The sequence below is a fragment of the Xiphias gladius genome, chromosome 21 (genome assembly GCF_016859285.1).
Source record: "Xiphias gladius isolate SHS-SW01 ecotype Sanya breed wild chromosome 21, ASM1685928v1, whole genome shotgun sequence".
Taxonomy (NCBI): domain Eukaryota; kingdom Metazoa; phylum Chordata; class Actinopteri; order Istiophoriformes; family Xiphiidae; genus Xiphias; species Xiphias gladius.
The window spans coordinates 21,781,595-21,805,146 of NC_053420.1; the positions used below are offsets into that span (position 1 = coordinate 21,781,595).

At 39.8% G+C, this 23,552-nt stretch overlaps 1 protein-coding gene across 1 annotated transcript in view; it reads left to right on the forward strand.

The window, feature by feature from the left end:
* The window catches only part of LOC120807062 (MICOS complex subunit mic25a-like), a 62,436-nt gene that overhangs the window by 7,899 nt on the left and 30,985 nt on the right, over window positions 1–23,552 (forward strand). The window contains exon 5 of the mRNA XM_040158711.1: window positions 15,816–15,899. Within this exon, the coding sequence (XP_040014645.1) occupies window positions 15,816–15,899 (84 nt within the window). The remainder of the gene's footprint in view (window positions 1–15,815; window positions 15,900–23,552) is intronic.

Below are 23,552 nucleotides of genomic sequence, written 5' to 3' on the forward strand. Positions count from 1 at the left end.
GATCATTTTTTTCCTTCATCAGTCTACACTCAATACCCCATAATGACAGTTTTTCGCAAATTTATTTAAAATAAAGTGAAGGGGTCTGAATACTTTCTGAATGCACTGTATATCATTCTGCACAGTGAAGGTCAAACATTCTAGTGAAGTAACAATAAGCAAATCACATTTTTGAGCGGAGGGGGGACACTCCCCTCTCCCACGCCAGGAAATATGGAGACCTGTGTGCTCCACAATACTGCATTTTCTGTACTTTACAAACTACTTCTTTTGCTTTTCATATTTCCCCCTGTCACAATGACATTCAAATTCACACCCCACCTACAAAGGTGCTCTGAAGAAGTACAGACAACTTGGCTTTTTTGACCTGTCATCATACCTTTTTCTGAGACTATATTTAGGTATTAACAGTTACACGTTGAGTTAAGGACATGGAACAGATGACAAGTTACGTTAACACCTGGTCTCTACTCGTATCCTTTCTCTCATTAGCACCTCCTCTGTTTGTTTTCTTCCCCCGACTAGTCTCTCTACCTCAGAGGTGACATTAGTGCTGCAAATAAAATGCTATTAGTATGCACAGGCATTCAGGGCAAAGAAACTCACACACACATTCACACAGACAGTAATAAGCATCTGCTTTAAGCTATTGTGTTTCAGAAGCTTCCTGGGTGGGTGAGAAGAATCGACTTTCTAACCTGTTTTGGGGTCACGGGTGAATGTTTGAAAACTGCAAATTGGTTTGCTTGTATTCTTGCATATTAAAAGTGAGCTTTATCTGCTGTCTCCAATAAAAAAACAGTTATTGATACCAGCATCAGAGGGTACAGTTTTAATTCAGATCAGTTTAGTAGAAATTAATAGGTCTGTGTACACAAACTTAAACGGCAAAATTAAAAAGAACCAATAAACATTAATAAGCTACAGATACATATGAACATGTCAGAAAATTTAAAAAAAAAAGAGCAGGATAAACTGCCTGAGTAACAGTTGTCCATTTGCATATTTGTGCCAAGGCAAGCAATCATCAGCTCAGCTGACAGTTTGAGGGTTTATAGTCGTCCATGTTACAAACCCAACATTTCTTATTGAAAGTTTGTATTGCATTATATTAAATATGCATGTTTTAGTGTTACATGCATATTTGGATACTCCATCCAGAAGTTTATTAACCCTGGAGGCAATTTTCATGTCGATTTCAGTGTGGAAAATAGGTTATTCTTCATGCCTCATACTGCCTTGCTCCTTTTTTTTTTTTTTTTTACAGTCTTTTCAAACCCAGGACAGACATTTCCTTGACTCCCATAAACTTATCATTAAAGGAACAATTTTTTAACAGGGGATTAAGTTAACACTGCCCTCCAAGCTACCATGTTTTCCCCATGATCAAAATTTCACACAATGCAAATTAGGCAAAAAGCCGAAACTGTTTTGCTAAGATTTTGTCGTAGTGAAGCCACGCAGCTGCAATCTGTGGCAGAATTTTGTAAAAAGAAATTGACATCTTTTATTTAATGTTAACAATGACATCTTGATATGAGAATTTTGTCAGTTATACAGTTTGAGTTTAAATGTGTGATAAGAGGTGTCGCACCCATTTGGTGACTCCTGATGTCCCTGATTTCTCGCACCTCCTCTTTCCTTTAACACCCTAGCCCGATTGTTGTGTAGGCAGTTAAGCAGAGAATCAGGTTGTTCTGTCACATTGTGTATACTGGTGAATGTCAGTATCAGTCTGTTTAGTAGGAATTTGAAGCAGTATGATATCATTTCATTTGGCTGGTGATGTTTTTTTTTTCTTTTTTCTTTTCTTTTTTTTTTTTTTTACCCCATATCACCTGTGGGTTTAAATTGTGGGTTATTAGTCGGTATGTCTAGTATTTGGATAAAGACAGTTGGTGAAGGTGTGAGAAGGAAAAAAGATGTAACCCCATAAATAGTCACTAGATGGCATTGTTGAAGTGTGTTTGGTTTGCCAGGAGATTAAAAAGCAGAATGGATGCTCTGCACAGCAACATGCGCTCCTGGGCAACATGTTCTCCCAGCATTTATTCCTCCTCCTCTGTCTCTCATCTTTTAATCTTTCTCTTTTCAAACCCTCAGTCCCTGTCCTTTGGCTGTGTGTGTGTGTGTGTGTGTGTGTGTGTGTGAGTGTGAGTGAGTGAGTGAGTGAGTGAGTGAGTGAGTGAGTGAGTGAGTGAGTGAGTGAGTGAGTGATGACTCAGAAAGAAGCTTTTGACACTGTCCAAAAGAAAGATGAAGAAAACTACGGTCAAAAACCCAACAATCATTAAAGTCAGGCCTGAGATGACAAACACTCAGGCCACAGCGGATGATGCCACACCTGTTAATAGTGTTGCCCTGCTGCTATGTAGAGACACTAGGAAGTGGCAGTTGACAAGGGTGGAAATGCTGTGTTTTGCACTGAACATGAAGCCTTTCAGTTACACGATTTTCTTGCTAACCAGCAGGCTCCCCTGCGTAATCACTGAATATAATGTCTTCTATAGATTTGTGTATTGTTGTTTCTGCACATTCCCTTACTTTTATTGATTTTCTTTTTTTTTTTTTTTTTTTTTTTTTTAACACCATTGTTTTTTAATTGAATGTTTCCTTATTTTCATGATTACATTCGTGGGAATTTCTACATATTTAATCAGTTTCATCTTTGAAAACTTAATCACACATCAAATCTATGATTTGAAGGGTTATACAACGTTACTACTGCAACATCTCATCCCTCCACACAACTAACCTGTGGTGATCAGTCTGTCAATTCAGATCACTTCAGCTGCTTTGAGTGTTTGCTTTCTAGCGGCAGATGGACATGTTGGTTTAGCTGTATTCAGACAATCCCAAAATAATCTCTGGATGGATTTTTTTTTTTTTTTTCACTTGACCCAAGATGACAACATTTAAAATAAGAACCATTAATCTGCTGTTTTTCAGCACATATTTGTTGAGCAGATTACCAGGAAACACAAATGGGACTGTAGCAATACATCAATAAGATAATCATCTTTTAACATTATATATCCATTCAATGTCTATTCATCATCCCATGTGAATGGTTGCAATAGTACAGATGCACGCACACACTCAGAATATCAGTTGAAAAAACACCTAGGAAATAAAACTCTGCCTTTTTATGGAAGCACCCACATTTAGGTCAGCCTGGTATTTTACATGTGCACGCATGTGTACACACATTTAACATTAATTTTTGGTTTGTCTGCCAGTGTATTCTTCTTTTCCCTGAGCAACCTATGAGAGAGGACTGAATTTATGATAGCAGGCAGTGGCTCGGGCCGCAAGCACATGGAAGCATTAAGCCAGAGAGCTCAGAGAAAGAGAAACATAGTCAGGGATGGGCTATAAGAGCTGAAAGGTGGAGAGAAGGGACTTGGAGCGTGGTATAGTAATAGATTCAGATGTCTGACTCTGACTGCCAGCCAGCTAGATAGCCAACTCTGCTTGTTAGACAAAGACAGAGGGTGGGAGAGGGGAAAGAAAGGAGAGGAGAATGGGTGTAAAAATCCAGAGGAGATGGAGAGAGGAGAAAGATGGATCAATGAGAAAGAAAAATGAAGTGAAACAGTAGAAAGGGAGAGGTTTACATCGAAACTGAGTGTTTGAACATTTGCCTTCAGCATAGCCACGGCTTTTGAGTCTGCTAGTGTGACATTACTGTGAAGGTGCACATATGCACACACGATCGGATATAAACCCTGAATGTCTTTCTCAAAGACACTGACAATTGAAAATGCAACAGCAGTTCAAACACACATATTCACACACAGTTAAACCACTTGTTATCAGCTAGTGTAATCACAGACTTGACATCTTTTCTGCATGTTAAAGCAGCTAAGCCCTTTGTGCACCCTCACTCTCACTCACAGACATATGCTCACACGTACAGTACTCCCCCATCTTCTCAAGCGGCGGTAATTGCTGACGAGCTGTGCGCTCACCGGCTGAGGAGATTTTGATCAGTGCAAAGCAGTGAGGGGGGATGGGGGCTAGCACAAATCCTGTCAGTTCAAAGGACAAATGTGTAGGAGTGGAATACCTCTCCCATCAGAGAGCAGTTGTGATGTAATGAGACAGCTGGACAGGACTTATTATCCAGATGACAAGTAATGTTTCCTTGATGCTTGCTCTCATACAGGGGAATAATGATTTATTTTAGAACAATCAAAGCATGGGTCAAAGGTTTGTGAATTTAGAAGATTTCTCGTTTTTGTAGCAAATGGTGAGTCTGTTTAAGTTGCATTCATTGCTGTCAAAAATAAAGGCAGTAGACAGGCAGTAGGTGTTATGTCAATGAATTTGATTTGTGCAGCAGTTTAATTTAGAATTAGAAGTCTCTAGCAGGTTTTCAAACCTAACATTTGACCTGTGAAACATAATACTTTGTTTCTATTTTTGCCCAGCGTTAGTGTTCATCAGAAGACTTAAAAATATGGATTAATGAGGCGTGGTGTTTCTGCTTGCTGTATGAAGTAGTGTACTGGTTCATCTTACATAATGTGCTGATGGAGACAGTTAAAGTTATAATTCACTGAAGCAGTGCATTCACAAATGAGCCCTGGATTCTTCCTGAATATTGTTTTATTGAAAAGTTGGCAGTGAAATTGACTCTCAATTTTAAGATTTCAAGCAAAATCAAAACTCTGTGTTCAGACCTGTCGAACGAAGTAAGTCCAATGTCAAGTGCAGCCAAGTGGAATTGTACAGGTGGTGAAAATGAGGAAGCTTTCTTGACATGTTCCTGTTGGTGGGTTTAAATAGCTAGACGTAATCAGAATCTAGTATGACCAAGCTGTTCCTGTCTATTGTCGATGAGATTTCTCCAGGGCACAGAAAATGTTTTGAAACTGATTAGGGGAGAAGTTGGGTCTCTCGACTAAAAAGTAAAACTTTGCGGAACCTCACTATTTTAGGCTAAATGTTTAGAAATTGGAGCAAATGAGTGGTCTCCCCTCCCTCTCTCTCTCTCTCTCTCTCTCTCTCTTTGACTGCTACCTTTTTTCTTTTCATTTCCCCCATCCTTAATATTCTTCTCAACAAAACCTATTCCTCTTATTCAAATGACATCTCTCTTTCTCCATCCTCTCTCTATCTCTATCTGCCTCTTAGTGTCTGTCTTGTTCTCTATCTGTCTCTGTGACAGTCTGTGGTGGGAAAACGGGCTGATGATGAAGTGTTAATTCATTTAACCTCCCCCAGCTATGTGATGAGAACACACATTTAATGAGCAAACAGCTAGACTAACCAATTCATGCCTCTGGTATTTCTGCCGTACTGTGTGTGCATGCTTAAGTGTGAGTTAATGTGTGTTTCGGTGGGTGCATGCAGGTGTGTGCATCACCTACAGGTGTTAGTGTGATGGTTCATGCATATATATTTGAGCTGCTGTGCATTTGGAGTCTATGTGTTAATAACCCTGTAACACCGATGCAGAGACCTGGAAAAGCCTGTGTTTGCCTGTTGGTGTGGTGCTGGAAAAAAATTAACTAACAGCCAGTGATTGAAATGAAAGCCTCACAGCCTTAAACAGAGGTACAAAATTACTTGAGTACTGTAATATAGTGTAGCTTACTTTAAGCATTGCAGAAAGTAACTGCCATGTTTTCCCCTCAGGGCTTGCCGTAGCTGCACAAGCCCTGATTCAATTGCTGCTGAGATGGTTTAGTACTAATGCAAACTAGTATGTATCGATGTTCTTGCTGTTCTAGCAGCTCCCAAACATACCTCCCGCCTTCAACACTCCCTGTGCATTCTGAATTACTCCCATACACCAAAAAATACTGAAGATACAACTTGGGGAGCCATAACCTTTACAGGTTTGTTTTTGTTTTGTTCATAGACTATTCATTTTGAATTTGAACGGATTGTTAAAGAAGAAAAATTATACTTTTCCTGAAATAAAAAGATGACAGTCATACGTCATACAGAGGTATGTGTACATCATTTGAAACGAGTCATCTGACACCTATGGCGCCGTACGACAGAAGAAATAGTCACGGTATGGTAGCCTAGACGTTCCAATTCAGGGAGAAAATTTTATAAATGAATGCTTTTCTGGAGAGTTGATGCGAGACAATGCTGGGAAATAGGCCAGGGACATATGTCACATGGATGTACACCCACCTATGATGATGTGCAATGGCGCTGCTTACATAGAAAACAATGGGTGCAAATGTTGCATCATACACCTCCACTGTGTGTTGCCCTTTATGGGATGTTTCTTCTTTTGTCTGTACTGTATGTGTATGAAAGAGAGCAGGCAATGTTGCATGTCGAGGAACCACACCTCCTACTTGTGAATTAAGGGTTAAAGCAGTGAAAATCATTTTCTGTTCAGATTTTGGTCTAGTAGTAGTAGTTAATATCAATGAAATATGAGGTACAATTAACAAAAAAAGGCAGATAATATAGATATGGTGAACACAAATTAGCTGCTGAGATATAAACAATGTGCAAGTTATAAGGAACAACCTCCTGATTTTAGTTGCTCAGTCAACAAGTGGAATGATAAGAGATAACAGTTTTTCCTGAAATTTACCTCAACAGTATAATAAATGATGTGTCTCACTGTCGGGAAAAACAAAGAATGTATTCTGTTCTTTATCAAAGCTTGTCAGTTTTTAAAAATGATACAGGAACATGCTAGAGATTTTTGAATATCATTGCGGGTGTGTGTGTATGTGTGTGCGCACTTCGCTGTGGATTGTTCAGTTTGCCTTTGAGGGCAAATCCACACAAACAGCATCGACCAAACAAGAGCTGGGTGAAAGCACTCGGCTGTACCAATGGCATTTATTACTGGCACACATGAGGAATGTGCTTACCCTGCTTATTCCCATAGAGATATGACAGGAAAAAAAGCTGTCACTGAATTAGCTCCTATTTTCTCCTCTCTGTCTGTATTTCTGTCTTTTTCTCTTTCTCTCCATCTTTCTCCCTAATTAGAAAGACAAATCAGGAGTTTGGGTGCGCAAGCTGTGTCTGCCAGTGACATTCTCCAGCCTAATCCTCATTTTATCCCTCTTTCCTCATCTCTGTCTTTCTCTCTCCTCTCCTGACTCCAAGTAGAAAACCACACCAAAATCTTGTCTCCCCAAACACATAGATTTATTCAAATTTACCATTTGCATAATTCAGTATTTACATAATTGATTTCCAAGGAAGCGTTACTACCCATGTGAGGTGGTGTTGTAGACCAAAGGGTCTCGTCCTGTCATGGACAGACACACACACACACACACACACACACACACACACACACACACACACACACACACAGTCTTTGTAGCATATTCTCTGCCTGTTTTTCTGCTTCACTCCCACACAGATATAGACAAACACACACACACACACACACACACACACACACACACACACACACACACACACACACACACACACACACACACACACACACACACACACACACACACACACTCTGTCTTGCCAGGCCATTGAGGTCTCAAGTCTAAATCAAGCATGAAGTGTTGCCAAACTGGTGCATCTGGTGACTCTCATGGTACAACCACACCAAACCTGTTTCAGCTAAGCATAGAAAATCAAATGTATAACGATCCATTAAATCAGTGTGTTTATCTAGAAGGGGCATCATTAATTTCACTATTTTGGTAAAGTATTTGCCCCTTGTCACCTGGAAAGTGGTTTTGTATAAGTGGGAATGTTCTGGTTCTGTTGGCATAAACTGAACTCAAACCTCGACTTTAGCTCCCATTTGTCACCATGACATAATGTAATTTATCTAAAAGTTATTTGGAGTGGGGAAGCTGGGTCCAGCTCTACTGATGAGCATGATTGCACTCTCTATGATTGTGTGCCTACATAGATTTTAGACCAGGATGAAGCCAATATACTTGATCCTTCATTAGAAGTAGTTGGTTCAACCACGTTGGAAATGAAAAATAGGTCATTGTTGTTCTTAACAGCCACACTCGATATTGCAGAGTGAGAAAACAGCTGTCATACAGACAGAGGAGATACAATATTTTTTGATTATCAGAATAACGGCACACATTTTCAGACAGTCACTCGTGGAAGGCATTAATAGTTCTGCACTCGGTTGTTCACATGAAAAGTGACAGAAATAGTTGTTTCAAGAATGAAAAAAGAGAGCTTGAGAGAGAAGTGTGTGTGAATGTCAGATTGTGTGTTTTGGAAAGTTACAGAAATTGTTGGACACGGCCCCCCTAATCCAACACTGGAAAGGTTTGTTAGCATAATTTGACGACAGTACTCTACAGGGTCCACTATCGATGGTTAGGTTAGGATGGTTAGGTCAAGTTTCACAAGTAATTTTACTACCGGTGAAGAATGGAAGATAAATGTTGTTGCTATGGTTACCTACAGTTTGATATAGCCACGCACAGTTTTTAGAAATATGTGTAAACTGTTGACCTGAACTACTTTTAAGATATCCTGTTATGTGATTTTTTTAATTGACACCTACGAGCCATTTACTCTGTGGTGTCATTTATGTTAACTGAAGGGTCGCAATTAACCTGATTAATAATACATCAATACTACATGTAGGGGCTTTACCTTCGTAAAAATCATGGTGAATATATGAGCCTTAGTCTATTTCAAATACTTCCCTGGCGGTGTTTTTGCTAGCTCAGTTCATCCGGACTCTTGATGTTCAGACTGAGGCTGTTGACTGCTGGTCACCAGGGAGCACGAAAACAATGAGTGGATATACCTGAAATGGCACTGTCCGCTGCAGCCCATGGACTGCACCAAACTACTTGCCTGTTTGTCTGCGTCTGTATTGCAACAAGCCCCTGCACCTCTTTTCTAAAGTCTATCTTCTATGCAAAATGGGGCCTCCACACTCCACTGAGCACTCTGTGGGAGGCCAGGCGCATGCACGCACACGTGCACGCGCACACACATACACACCACACATACGCATACAGGCACTTTTTCAGTTTTAGGGCAGCCACCGAAGAGCGGGGAGGTTAAACAGATGGCATCAGCTGTATCCGCTGCAAGGATTACTCAACACACACACACACACACACGCGCACACACACACACACACACTGTATCAACTGGCTTTGTGAGTTCACCTCATTTAACTGAATGGTGTTTTTATGAGGCATGGCAACATTAGAGCCACCCACTGCTCTAATCTATCCCTCTCTGTTCTGTGTCTAATGCCAGAGTGGGAGCACTTGGTTTGAGTGGGCAAGGCTAGACACACCCAAATATGGTGTCCTGTGTGTCTGTGTTATAATGCGTTAACTGAATGTTATTTAATATGGGGATAGATGTATTCTAACATATTGTAGTCTAGAATATGATGTCATATAATATTTTATGGCTGCTTTCAAGACTCATACATTTACAGGTCTCTAAATGATCATATAAAAACCGATAGTAAGATGGTGGTCCTCCGTTTTGACGGTCTAAGCCCTGCTAAGAGCCGCTGTAAAATAGGCAATAAATACATACCTGTATAACATAACTGCCTTTTAGATATTAATGGGAAAGTTAAAAATGAACACTTATACCAGCATTAAAACTACACTTTGAAATAAATAGACTTAATTATTATTGATTTAAAAAAAATTGTGTTTGCTTTTTTTCTGTGTACTGAAGATGTACCTAACAGTGATTAGAAAAAAATCATACAAGCAGTTGTGCCAAACTGATCATGTGTTTTATAAATACATCCCTCCAGACATATGTTTGTCTGTATGTCTGTCCCATTCTTTTGTACGTGATATATTAGGAACGCCTGGGGGGAATTTCATAACATACGGCACAAACATCCACTTGGACTCAAGGAGGAACAGATTAGAATGTGGTGGTCAAAGGTCAAAGGCCAAGGTGACTGTGACCTCACAAAACACGTTTTTGGACATAAGTCAAGAATTCATATTATAATAATGACAAAAAACACTTAATAACGTTAAGTAAATTCCTTCAAAGTCTTCACCACATATATTTTATGAGTCTGGACTGACATGGATGTAAACTGCAACTTGACTGGTTGGCGGAGACATACAGCTGCGAGACGGTAATTCTAGTCTGAACAAAAATCAAGGCATCTCATTAAATTCAAGGCAGTGCAGAGAGACAACACAGATGGGTGGACAGGGCAGAGGGTGTGGCTATAAGGCTGAAATGCAGTGAGAATCATGTGCCATAGCATCCTGAGTGTGTGGAAAACAGTTTAGCTGCCTGTGCCACCAGTTGACCGATGTAGAGATTAATGAGTAGACTTTTATGTGTTGTTTGATTACCTTGGCAAACTAGTTATTAGTTACTTGGTTACAGAATGCGTGTTGGGACACGTTGGATGCATTATGAGACTGAAGGAGGTTAAAATTACATTCCATACAACATTTGGCAAATTAGGTTTTATCGCTAACAAGTGGTCCTCAGCCTAATGTGTGTAGCTTGTACATAACGGTGTTGATTACTCTGACTGGCTGTACTAACCTTGTGCCCTCCTTGTTCCTTTTGCACTTATTTCTTTTCTGTTATCTCTGCTTGCACTCTCATTTTTCCCCTCATTCCCGATAGTTTTTTCAATTTGACTTTACTTCAAGTCCCTTTTTCTTTTCCTCATTATACCTGTCTTTATCCTCTTCTTCTCTTTCTTTATCACCATCTCTTCCAACCTTGTGCCTTCCCTATACCCTCTACTGTCTCGCTAACCACTGTCCCCTCACTCTCTCCTAGCCCGCAGATTTGGATTCTTGGGTAAGCGACACTACCATTGTTAGTGTTTCTTGTTTTTTAAGCGTTTGTTTTTTTGTTTTTTTTTTGCTCTTTCTCTGTACCTCTTTCTTTTTCTCTCTCACTCTCACTTCTCTATTCAAATGTCATGTTTTCATTGTGCATTAAAGCGAGGCTGTGAGTGTGCTGCCACCATTCCACACAACAACACTTTGGGAGGTATTCAGCTAGAAAATTACACATCATCTGTGCTGCTGGCAGAGGTGATTTTAAACACACACACACACACACACGCACACACACACACACTGTATCAACTGGCTTTGTGAGTTCACCTCATTTAACTGAATGGTGTTTTTATGAGGCATGGCAACATTAGAGCCACCCACTGCTCTAATCTATCCCTCTCTGTTCTGTGTCTAATGCCAGAGTGGGAGCACTTGGTTTGAGTGGGCAAGGCTAGACACACCCAAATATGGTGTCCTGTGTGTCTGTGTTATAATGCGTTAACTGAATGTTATTTAATATGGGGATAGATGTATTCTAACATATTGTAGTCTAGAATATGATGTCATATAATATTTTATGGCTGCTTTCAAGACTCATACATTTACAGGTCTCTAAATGATCATATAAAAACCGATAGTAAGATGGTGGTCCTCCGTTTTGACGGTCTAAGCCCTGCTAAGAGCCGCTGTAAAATAGGCAATAAATACATACCTGTATAACATAACTGCCTTTTAGATATTAATGGGAAAGTTAAAAATGAACACTTATACCAGCATTAAAACTACACTTTGAAATAAATAGACTTAATTATTATTGATTTAAAAAAAATTGTGTTTGCTTTTTTTCTGTGTACTGAAGATGTACCTAACAGTGATTAGAAAAAAATCATACAAGCAGTTGTGCCAAACTGATCATGTGTTTTATAAATACATCCCTCCAGACATATGTTTGTCTGTATGTCTGTCCCATTCTTTTGTACGTGATATATTAGGAACGCCTGGGGGGAATTTCATAACATACGGCACAAACATCCACTTGGACTCAAGGAGGAACAGATTAGAATGTGGTGGTCAAAGGTCAAAGGCCAAGGTGACTGTGACCTCACAAAACACGTTTTTGGACATAAGTCAAGAATTCATATTATAATAATGACAAAAAACACTTAATAACGTTAAGTAAATTCCTTCAAAGTCTTCACCACATATATTTTATGAGTCTGGACTGACATGGATGTAAACTGCAACTTGACTGGTTGGCGGAGACATACAGCTGCGAGACGGTAATTCTAGTCTGAACAAAAATCAAGGGATCTCATTAAATTCAAGGCAGTGCAGAGAGACAACACAGATGGGTGGACAGGGCAGAGGGTGTGGCTATAAGGCTGAAATGCAGTGAGAATCATGTGCCATAGCATCCTGAGTGTGTGGAAAACAGTTTAGCTGCCTGTGCCACCAGTTTGACCGATGTAGAGATTAATGAGTAGACTTTTATGTGTTGTTTGATTACCTTGGCAAACTAGTTATTAGTTACTTGGTTACAGAATGCGTGTTGGGACACGTTGGATGCATTATGAGACTGAAGGAGGTTAAAATTACATTCCATACAACATTTGGCAAATTAGGTTTTATCACTAACAAGTGGTCCTCAGCCTAATGTGTGTAGCTTGTACATAACGGTGTTGATTACTCTGACTGGCTGTACTAACCTTGTGCCCTCCTTGTTCCTTTTGCACTTATTTCTTTTCTGTTATCTCTGCTTGCACTCTCATTTTTCCCCTCATTCCCGATAGTTTTTTCAATTTGACTTTACTTCAAGTCCCTTTTTCTTTTCCTCATTATACCTGTCTTTATCCTCTTCTTCTCTTTCTTTATCACCATCTCTTCCAACCTTGTGCCTTCCCTATACCCTCTACTGTCTCGCTAACCACTGTCCCCTCACTCTCTCCTAGCCCGCAGATTTGGATTCTTGGGTAAGCGACACTACCATTGTTAGTGTTTCTTGTTTTTTAAGCGTTTGTTTTTTTGTTTTTTTTTTGCTCTTTCTCTGTACCTCTTTCTTTTTCTCTCTCACTCTCACTTCTCTATTCAAATGTCATGTTTTCATTGTGCATTAAAGCGAGGCTGTGAGTGTGCTGCCGCCACCATTCCACACAACAACACTTTGGGAGGTATTCAGCTAGAAAATTACACATCATCTGTGCTGCTGGCAGAGGTGATTTTAAACACACACATACACACACAGCCCTTAAGCATCAAACAGCCACTGTAGAAAAAAAAGTGCAGTGAGCACATTATATGGATTTTCAGATGTGCTCTATGGGGAAGCATGTGCCTGATAAATTAGGATAAGATTAGACTTGATTACAATACATGTAATGCCAATCTCTGTGTGTGTGTGTGTGTGTGTGTGTGTGTGTGTGTGTGTGTGTGTGTGTGTGTGTGTGTGTTTGTGTGTGTGTGTGTTTGTACGGCTGTATCATCCATATCAGCTGAGAGCACAGAAGATCAATAGATCAGCCAGATAAGATGCTGTTGCTCCATCTGATCTATATCACACCCACTAATGCAAAACTCAGGTACAGCAATCAGTTCCCATTACACCATGACATTATGTGTGTGTGTGTGTGTGTGTGTGTGTGTGTGTGTGTGTGTGTGTGTGTGTGTGTGTGTGTGTGTGTGTGTGTGTGTGCTCGTGTGTGTGTGCTCGCTCGCGCGCCTGGTAATATGTCGTAATGCATACTTTCTATTTCAGTGCTACATAAATGCCTTTTGCTGCCTCACTCCCAGCCAGCCTCATTGTGTTCATATTCCATATCATGTTCATACTGTTGTAGTACAGCTTCACTCGTTACCCTTATTGTTTAGAAACAGTGTGTGCTCATAAGTGCCCTAGAACTGATTGATTGTTATACACAAGCACACATATGTAAACTTCTGCGGATCAAATGTGTGCATTCTAGAGAGGATTCAACTGGTCTTTGTACACCATGTGCATGTTATCTATCCTCTTATGCATTTAAGTTGTCATCATTTGATTCAGATTGTGCAGCTGTTCAATGCTGAGGTCCTTTTTTATCTACTGCATACACTCCACAGCATGACCAAACTTCTGACAGATGCATATAAAAACTAAGATCCTAAACCAAGCCGCAAGGTTTTTAGTTCAATCCAGCTCGCTGCCATTCATTTCGATTTTAGTAGGTTCAAATCTGCCAATTTTGATATAATATAAATAATAAAAAAATCATTTGTTATTGTGCTTTCATATTAAGATGCTGCACCATACCTTTATTTCTAAATAAATGACTCTATGACTGTCCATACAAAAATGTCTGATCATAGATTTCATGATCCAACAGAAAATCTTCACTCTAATATTGTGCTTGGATGATCTAAAATTAAATGGATTAGTGATGCACTGTGTATGAAAGGATAGAGCTGATGGAGTGGTGAAGGATCACTGTACTGTAGTGTGCTTGCCATTCAGCTATACTGATGCCTTGACAGAGTTTGCTATTGTCTTAAATTTGGATCCTACACATCTCTGTTTACTATCCATCTCTCTTATTTTCTTTTTTCACCATAGGTTCTCATTATTCTTTATTAGGTTATTACAATCAATATTTATCATAAAGGAATCTCCTTTCACCCCATTGTATGCAACTGTGTAATAACACTGACACACTGTGAAGCATCATACTGTTAAAACAAGGCGGCTCCATCACGAGAGTCATGTTGCATCTCCTAGCAAATCTTTCCTCAAAGTGAGTCTTTTATTTAAAATCCCTAGTCCATGTGAATTTCTGACTTCAAGCTGAACTGGCAACTTGTTTTCACAGTGTATCTCTTTGACGTCTGCCTCTGCTTGCATGATGCTACGCCATGGCCCAAGCAATGGGTCTTCCTACAGCCAATCTGCCATCTTGCTGCCTGTCAAAGCTTGGCTCAGCGGGCATATTAAAGCGTTTCACCTCATCATAATGCCAGCATCGCCATGTCCGCCCCTGCCGCCGCTGTGCCAGTCACATGCCATCTCAGTAGTTTTGTAAGTTCTGTTACATTAGATGGACCCCCTATTAAATAACCATTCTTCTGTCTTTTACTTCTACGTGTAGATGCAATGTCCGTTTCATGTAGATTATCATAGATTTCCATCAAACATCATATATTTATGATATCAAGATATTCATGGATCAGGAAACACATAACAAGATATTGGAAAACATAAACCTGCAATTTGATTCTATAGCCACATACTTTAGGATGGCATAATCATTTTTACCATGGTCTCCCAAATTGTTTGTGCTGTTAATCTGTTGTTGCAGGAAATTTTTAATGTTTTGTTTGCACACTGCTGCAGAAAAGATGTATCTGTTTGACAAGTCTATAATTTACATTAAAGTCGTGCAGTAGCTGATATATTGTAGTAGCTCATTTACATGGTTACATTATTGCACATAGCGGAAACAGTTCCAGTAACTGCTATGAAGTTTGTAGTCGTGTATGCTGTCAAGTATAATGTTTTGATATAACCTTTTTTGTAATTTGTGATTTTTCTTTTTTTTTAATGAATCTTTTTTTTTACTGGAATATGAAGTAGAGTTGACTGATACTTTAAATTATATTTGATATCAGAGGTGAGATATATCTTCAGAGCTTTGTCCTTTCAGTGATATTTTTTTCAGTTTATCAGAAACCATTGTTATAATGATGTATTCTACATCTGTTGGGCAGTGAAAGGTTACCTTGTTTCTTCTCCCCTCAGCATTTACCTCTGTGTCCAGATGCATGGCATGCTCATAAGCAAAGGAAGGGAATACATTGCTTTAGCCCATTACCTGGAGCATCATTTTACCCACTTAGTAACTATGTCAGCTTAAACATTGTCAAATGAAAAAAAAAAAATAGTACATCGATTGATTTCCTTCTCCTCCTCATTTCCCAGGTGTCATTGTCAGGTGTCAATATAAAGAACTTCTACAAGTTACTATAACTACTTCTTCATATTCTGCTTTTTTATAGAGAATGAAGTGTTTATTTTCATTTTTTTTTGCTTTTCTTCTTCTTCCTCTTCAGATCAAACAACTGGAGAGGAAAGAGAAGGAACTGGCCAGCATCACCAGCTTCTATAAAGAGCAACTAGAAATACTGGAGAAGAAGGTAAGGACCAATTTTCCATCTTATAAAAATGCATACCATCAAAAGGAAATAGCCAAAGCTCATCTGAAAGGCTTCATATTTAAACATGCTTCCTCAAATGTGTCCATTAGTTGCATTGCATAAAAAAAGCAAGTTTTGAAGAGTGACACCATGCTGTGCGAAATCATAGAAGAGTTGACATTAGTTTATGTAAATCAATAAGACTCTGCATTTTTTTTCATCGTTTTTTCTTTGAAGTTTTTTTTGTGGTGGTTTAGAGAGCCAGTTACTAGCACTTGAAAATTTTGACAAGTACAACAGGCAACCTCACTAATGAGATAAAAAAAAAAAAAAAAACCTGTAGGCTTTTACTGAAAAGAAGCCTTAACACATCAGGAATAGCAAAACAAGTCTTAAGGTGACATATTACTCACTCTCCTTGGAGAGTAAAATCTTGTTGAGACACAAGACACTCTTCCCTATCTTCGAAATGTCAAACCCACATACCAGTGTCAAAATGTAAATGAATTGAAAGTTTCACCAGACAGAGGAGAGTCACGACTTGCTGTTGATGGACCAGCACTCATGAGAGCTTTCAAAGTGCCGTCTTTCTCAGAGCTTTCAAATGTACTTTCCTTTTCTCATCACTATGTCCTTTTGCTAGCAGTGCTCTTTCAACAAAATAGAAGAAGAATAAAAGTGGTTTGTTGGGTGCTTTTAAGAAATTATGATCTGTATTCCCTCCACCTGAGCACTAATGCACAGTTGATATTTTGCACCCTTTAAAAGCCACAAGCATAGTGGTTTAATAAATGTTGCTTGCTTTTTTCAGAGTAAACTTTTATTTGTTAAAAGACTTTGTGAGAGGCAAGGTTGTCACTGGTGTATGGTGTTAGGGCAGGAACCAACAGCGTTATGCTCTTAAGTATTGTCAGAGGCAGGAGAGTAAAATTACAGAGTGCAAGTTAAGGAAATAAAGGAATGAAACTGTTAGGAAAACATAGATGACAAGCAGGCAGAAACATTACGAACAAAGAATGCAGAATGTTAACGGAGGATGACGCAAATATTTAGATTTTTTTAACAATACATTGATGTTAACTGAAAACAGCTACACATTAAACCAATGATGGGGTGAAAAGGTACAGGTAGAGACATATTATCTCTCACTTCACCTCCCCTACCCCACAGCCCCACACCTTACTCCCTCTCTTCGCACACCCACGACTCTTCCTCTAGTATTCAGTAGACACTCTTTGGGACTCGACTCCCCCTCCTCCCCTCCCCCCATCTCTCCATCCCTCCGGCAGGGTCCATCAGGCAGACTGAGGACCTTATCTAGTCCCTGGCACTCACCTCCTTTAGGCCTCTGAGAAAACCTTTTACATAGCCAAGTTAAATGGAAGAGCCTCTTGCACACCGTGCAGCAAGCAGCACACGCTGCAATGCTTGAAGGAAGAGACTGATTGGCAGAAGAGTGGAGGATGCTCTATCTTTCTGCGCTCGCTACCGCAGTCCCTTTTTCTATTGCTTTTTTTCACCCCTCACTTGCTCGCAGCTGACCTGCATGTGGATAAGGGACTGAGAGAGAAGGGGACTGAGGGTGAGAGATAAAGAGGGTATGTGGACTGAGCATTAAATAGACAGTCTATCCTGAGCTGGCTTCCATCTCCCTTCTTCTCTTCCTTCATTTTCCCATCTAGCCCTCCATTCATCCAGGCCTCCTTTCATGCTCCCTCTCCTATTCCCTGCTTATCTATCTTTATTTGACTCTCTCATACCTGTGGCAAATTCCAGTTGGGTTGAAATAAATGGCCACTTAAAAGTTAGACTGTGACTAACCCAGGTCATATAAATAAATGCAAAACACAATATGTCTCACTTTTAGATAATGATCCAAGTATGTGAAGAAACTTTACATTGCTCTATCCTGGTGTCCATCACCATCAGTATTGTATCAGATCCTACTGTACTAGTGCAAAGCAGAGATTTTAAGGTAATGAATTCAATTGTCTAAGTGTGAATAGCAGTCTTGGCTTTTATTCTATAATAATTTCAGAGGCCAGAGTTTTTCCATACAACCTTATTGATTTTTGTACAGAAAAAACACACAAACAGGCACAGGCATATGCAATTTTGTTTCAGTGTCTTGTAGAGCCTGACCCATATATCGGTTGGCCAATTTTTTCGGCGGATGTTGATCTATCACAGATGGTCGAACACGCGCTGATATAAAAACTTTTTTTACAGAACATGATGCGGAAAAAGATGATTATGGTAATTTAGAAATTATGAAAACACATACGTAGATTCATATATATATATGTATGTATGTATATGTATATATATATGTATGTATGTATGTATGTATGTTCATGTATGTGTATATATGTATATTTATATATATATATGTGTGTGTGTGTGTGTGTTTGTGTGTGTGTGTGTATAGAGAGAGAGATGTATATGTCTGTATATAGGTATGTGTATTTTGAGATTAATCTTTTTATATACATATATATAAGTAAATACTCTGTAACTTTTTTACTACCTAAAACCGGTATCGGTATCAGCATAAAAAATCCAGTATCGGTCAGGCTCTAGTGTTTTGATGATCAGAAGCAGAGATTTAAACCAAATGTAAAAGCATCCAGATTAGAAGGAAAATCCACTGGTAATTAATGTGTGATATTCCCCTGAATCAACATTTTACTCTGGCTTAGCAGCAGCCCCCTCTGATAGGCTAATAACTGTGTGTGTGTGTGTGTGTGTGTGTGTGTGTGTGTGTGTGTGTGTGTGTGTGTGTGTGTGTGTGTATTGGGTTGATTACCTGTATGAAAACACACACAAACACTCTGGTGTCCAGTTTGCCAAAGGGATGAATGATACTAACAGACTATTGCGTTTGATTAAAGGCTGTGGATGCTGTCTGAGTCAACTACTGGCACAAATTAGAAAGAAGCCTGTGTGTGTGTGTGTGTGTGTGTGTGTGTGTGTGTGTGTGTGTGTGTGTGTGTGTGTGTGTGTGTGTGTGTGTGTGTGTGTGTGTGTGTGTGTGTGTGTGCGTATGGTCATTATGACAGGTTTGTGTGCCTGCTGTCACTTAAGAAGTAATGGTGATAGAGTGGCCAATCTCCTGCACAACTTAGCATTTTCCCTCTTCCACACAATAAAAGACATCCCAAGAGTGAAACAACTCCCAACCCTACCAGTACATCCTCCATGTCTTCTCTTTCCCAGTCCTCTCCTCTCTCTCTTTTGTTTATTTGTGGAAGCTGCCCTAATCTCTGCGCAGTGTACAGGTGGAGTATATCTGTCTTCATGTGGCAACATACCCTCTGACTCTGTAAACAAGTTTTAGTTTAAAATTCACCTCTTTTAATCCCCTCTTCTCCCCTTTGTTGACTGATACCTCTAGAAAAAAAAAAATTAATCCGCCTTCGTCCAAGTGTGGAGTGCAAAGCAACCCCTCCCTTAAAATCCTGACATCAGCCCATCTCAATCCACAGCTCATGGAGAGTGTTCAGACAACTTTGCATGCAAGGATCATGTGAGCACAAGAATTCAAATACAAACATAGATTTAGTCACACACCTGCATGTATGCAAGCTTACATACACACACGCAGCGCACATGCACCCACACTAATCCCCTCCATGAGCCTTTCCCCCACTGAGAGTCATCATCCCCCCCTTTCTGTTTCTCCACGTTGGGCTTTTGTCCCCACGGGTGCAAATGACTGGAAAGAGCTCAGAGTGTGTGTGCCAGTGATAGTGCTGCCACTTCTCTGGTGTCATGAGAGCTGAGCTGGGGATGTTGCTCAGGGTCTGTTCTGTCAATAGACACAAAAAACATGTTGATACACACAAAAGCAACACACAGCCTTACAGTCCCCCAACATTGACAGGATAAGCTGCACCTGCCAGTGCAAACACTACCTTCCCACTTCCACTATCCTCATTGCCCCCACATTCCCCTGTTCTGTTAAGAAGACCAGAGACATGCTAATTGTTTCAGTAATGTCTTGTACAATATCCATCTCATACCTATCAAACTACCCATGTTTCTGAATCTCTGAGTGTTTAACTGTTAGTTTGCATTTGTGTGCTTTCTGTGAGGGAGACAGAAGAGATGCTTTGGCCAGAATTGGAAATGTGAATTGGTTCCCATTTAGAAGAAGCTCCAAATTTTGAGATTCCCAGTAATCTCTCCAGAGCACATTATTTGCAAGTTTGTTTTTAAATTTTAGACTCACAGTAGAGAGAATCTTTTTGGCTGGAAGGCAACAGCCCTAGAAACGCAAATGTGCATGACTGACTGACTGAATGATGAAGTTACACGATTGGTCAGCCAAATACCAATAAAGTATTGGAGTTTTCCCATTGGCCGTTGCTCTTTGATAATGAATTGGTGCAAACATCATCTAATACGTCATCAGGGGGTGTTTACAGGCAGTGTTGCCAACTAAACGCGCCTTTGTGATTTACCCCCTTAGCAACCTTTTCCACAAATGCGACTTTGTGGACAAACCTTAGCCACTTTCTGTAGACGAGAGCCGCCAGTGCTGCCCCGCGAGCACGAAATCGGGTTTTTCCTCAGCAGGCACATCTTTCTATGCACATCATTCAATTGACCACATGACATCTTATATACGTGAATGAGCTTCTAACTTTCTCTCTGAGTGATCATTTTAAATATAAATATTTAACTGAGTCAGTCATGCACATGTAACTAATGGTTTTTTAATTTTTCACATTTTCACATTTTTAGTCGACCAGTTTCTTATAGTCCCTCCTTTAGCTAACTCTCTCTTGGCTTTGGTAGGATGCAAACTAGGAAAAGGGGGTGAGAAGCAATAGCTGGAAAAGAGAAGATCCCTCACTGGCTTTCCAACATGCCGACATTGCTAAATGTGTTCATTTGTTTATCCTCTTCCAAGTGGGAGGCACTGTGTCAACTACTGCCTGACGCCTCCAAACCCTCAAGAAAGAGCCTTAGTAGGATACACCAATTGCCAGACAGAAGTTCACTTTACCTTTAAACCACCTCCTTGCTGCTTCCTTTGCTGGTGCCATACTCTCTTATGTCCTGCATAATCTGAGGCACCCATGGGCTTAAACCCCTGTGGAGACTTTTTTATCTTGACTCGAACACTGGATGTCCCACAAGGCAGCCACAGTTTCAAGTTTCAGCTCAGCTTTTCTCTGTTGAGTGTACCCACTGAGCTCTTGACCTGAGGCTAAAGGCTAAGTCACTAACATGTGGCTAACTTCTTACCACATATTCGCAGGGAGCCAGCCAGAGTATTAGCCATCTCTATTGTCTATTTAATGTCCTTGAATCTTGGGTTTGGTCTCTTGCACTTTCAAATTGAAGCATTAATTAGTGATTAATTAGCAGTGTTATAGCTTTCGTTTCTGGACCCAAACGCAGACACAGACAACAAGATAATATCAAGGGTTTGGGCGGGTCGGATCACAGCAGCGCTCCGACTACGTTATAAATAATTTACAGAAACATTGTGTGCGATATGTTGGATTGTTGGACAGCTAGTTTACTTTCTTTCTCTCCCTTTCTCTCTCTCCCTCTCTCTCTCTCTCTCAAACGCACTCATGCACCAGAGGGTCCAGGTCCTCTCTTGCCCTGGCTGTCAATAATCTGCATTACCGAACTAAAAAGTGTTATATACTGTGATGTTTGGTTTTGATACCCGTGTGTTGGTCATTATCTGATTATTATATATCAAATAAATAGATACACATCTGACAAAGGCCTACATGCTTACAGCTATGAATGTTTCTTTGCAGCAGAAGTCACAGTCAGTCTTGTTTTTGCGGCACGCTCAAGCAACTTTGTTTTCCTTCTCGCCTTTGTAAAACAGAAAATAAAATAGTTAACTAATGTATGAACCGTAGCACTCAGGAATATAATGATGTACTTATTCCACACAGAAGGCTGGATTAGTAAAATGGCCTCTCTCTCTCTCTCTCTCTCTATATATATATATATATATATATATATATATATATATAAAAGAGCTAAAGTGCACTACTTTTATTAAAAGTATAAAAGCTAGATGAAGTGCTTTATAATGTTGTATCTGCCACTTCTGACCACGAAAAAGTGAAAGAGAGCTAAAAATTGGTTTGCGGGTCGGATTTGGGTGGCTGATTATTGCATATTTTTGTTGGTTGGGTGGAGCGAGTTAGCTTTCATAACCGGTTGGGTGGATGCAGTTATTAAAAAACCGGGACCCACGTATCACTAGATAGAGGGTCTGGGTGGGCCGTGCTAGGTGCATGGCTGAGAGCGTTGACTGTATAGTTGGGACATAATGAACTTACAGAAGTCCTGACGGCTCGTTTAGAGGCACACTTTCTGAATACAGGCTGTGTGCATTTCCGTGTTACTTAAGCATTTTTAAAGCACCTAAACCTGCTTCATAATAAAAAAAAAGGGACATGGATATCACACTTTCTACAATATGGGACCTTTAATGAAACATCTGAGCAGGAGTTCTGACCTCTGGAACTGTTTTTTATCCCAAAGGTTCATGATACTGGGATGAAGTACACTTGACCTCCAGTCTTTGGAGCAGCAGACGTTACCCCCCTGTCGAGGTGTGGTATATAAGCCTAGTCCACACATTTGCAATGGGGAGATTTAGCGGCAACAGGAGTCTAATCCTGAGTCCTGTCCTAGCTAATCCAATGTAACACAGCCAGGAAACATGACTGGCAGGGATAAAGCCTTACACCAAGGAATGTTTGGCATTTCTACATTGTGAATTACTGTGACAGTCAAAAAAGAACACAAACTCAGACACGAAAGGTAAACAGTAGATGGACATATTATTAATTTCTCTTCTAATGTACATTGTCTCTACCTTGCTTCCAGATCTCTGAATCACTGCCCACATTTCCATTTTTTTCCAGCAATTTAAATAGATGTGCTAATTGTCTGTTTGGCCAGTTGGAAAAGCAACTGAGCTAATCAGAACTTTGTAGGCAGAATTAACAATGAGGATGTCATCCTCCTGTGCCAAAGCCAGAAAAATGGCTTCAAAAATAGCAGTGTGGATGAGATCAACGAAGTTGTATACAGAAATAACAACTCTTAAATTTGCATATGTTTTTAATAAACTGCAGCAGTTTTGGTGATGAAAGAAATTGACATTGACTGGGTGGATACTGTAACTTCTGTTTTACTGTTTTATCTTTTAAAGAACAGGACAGGAAAGGGTAGAAGGGCAGATTATTACATCGTAGTGAATACTAGCAGATATGATTAAAGAAAAAGATGCCTATAACATTACTTGAGTCTTCTCCAACACAAGACATTCATATCAGGAGAAGCATGTCTGCGGATCAGACGGAAATAATGAGAATGAAAATGACTAGGGGGCACTGGAGGAGTAGAGAGCTAGGGATTGTGGAGAAGGTTTGTGTTTGATCCCATCTCTTTCCTTGCTTAGTCATTTCGGTTATTTTCCTTTACTATCACCCCATCTATTGGGAATATAGGGAATAATTAAGTAAAAGCATGAGCGCTGCCTTGCCTTGTGTTTGGGGCATTCTTGACAAACTATTTCGTTTTTTTTTTATTCAAGCCTGTAAGGTGATCATTCTTCCCACAGAGCTGATGATTTTAAACACATTCTCAATACTGTGGCTCGAA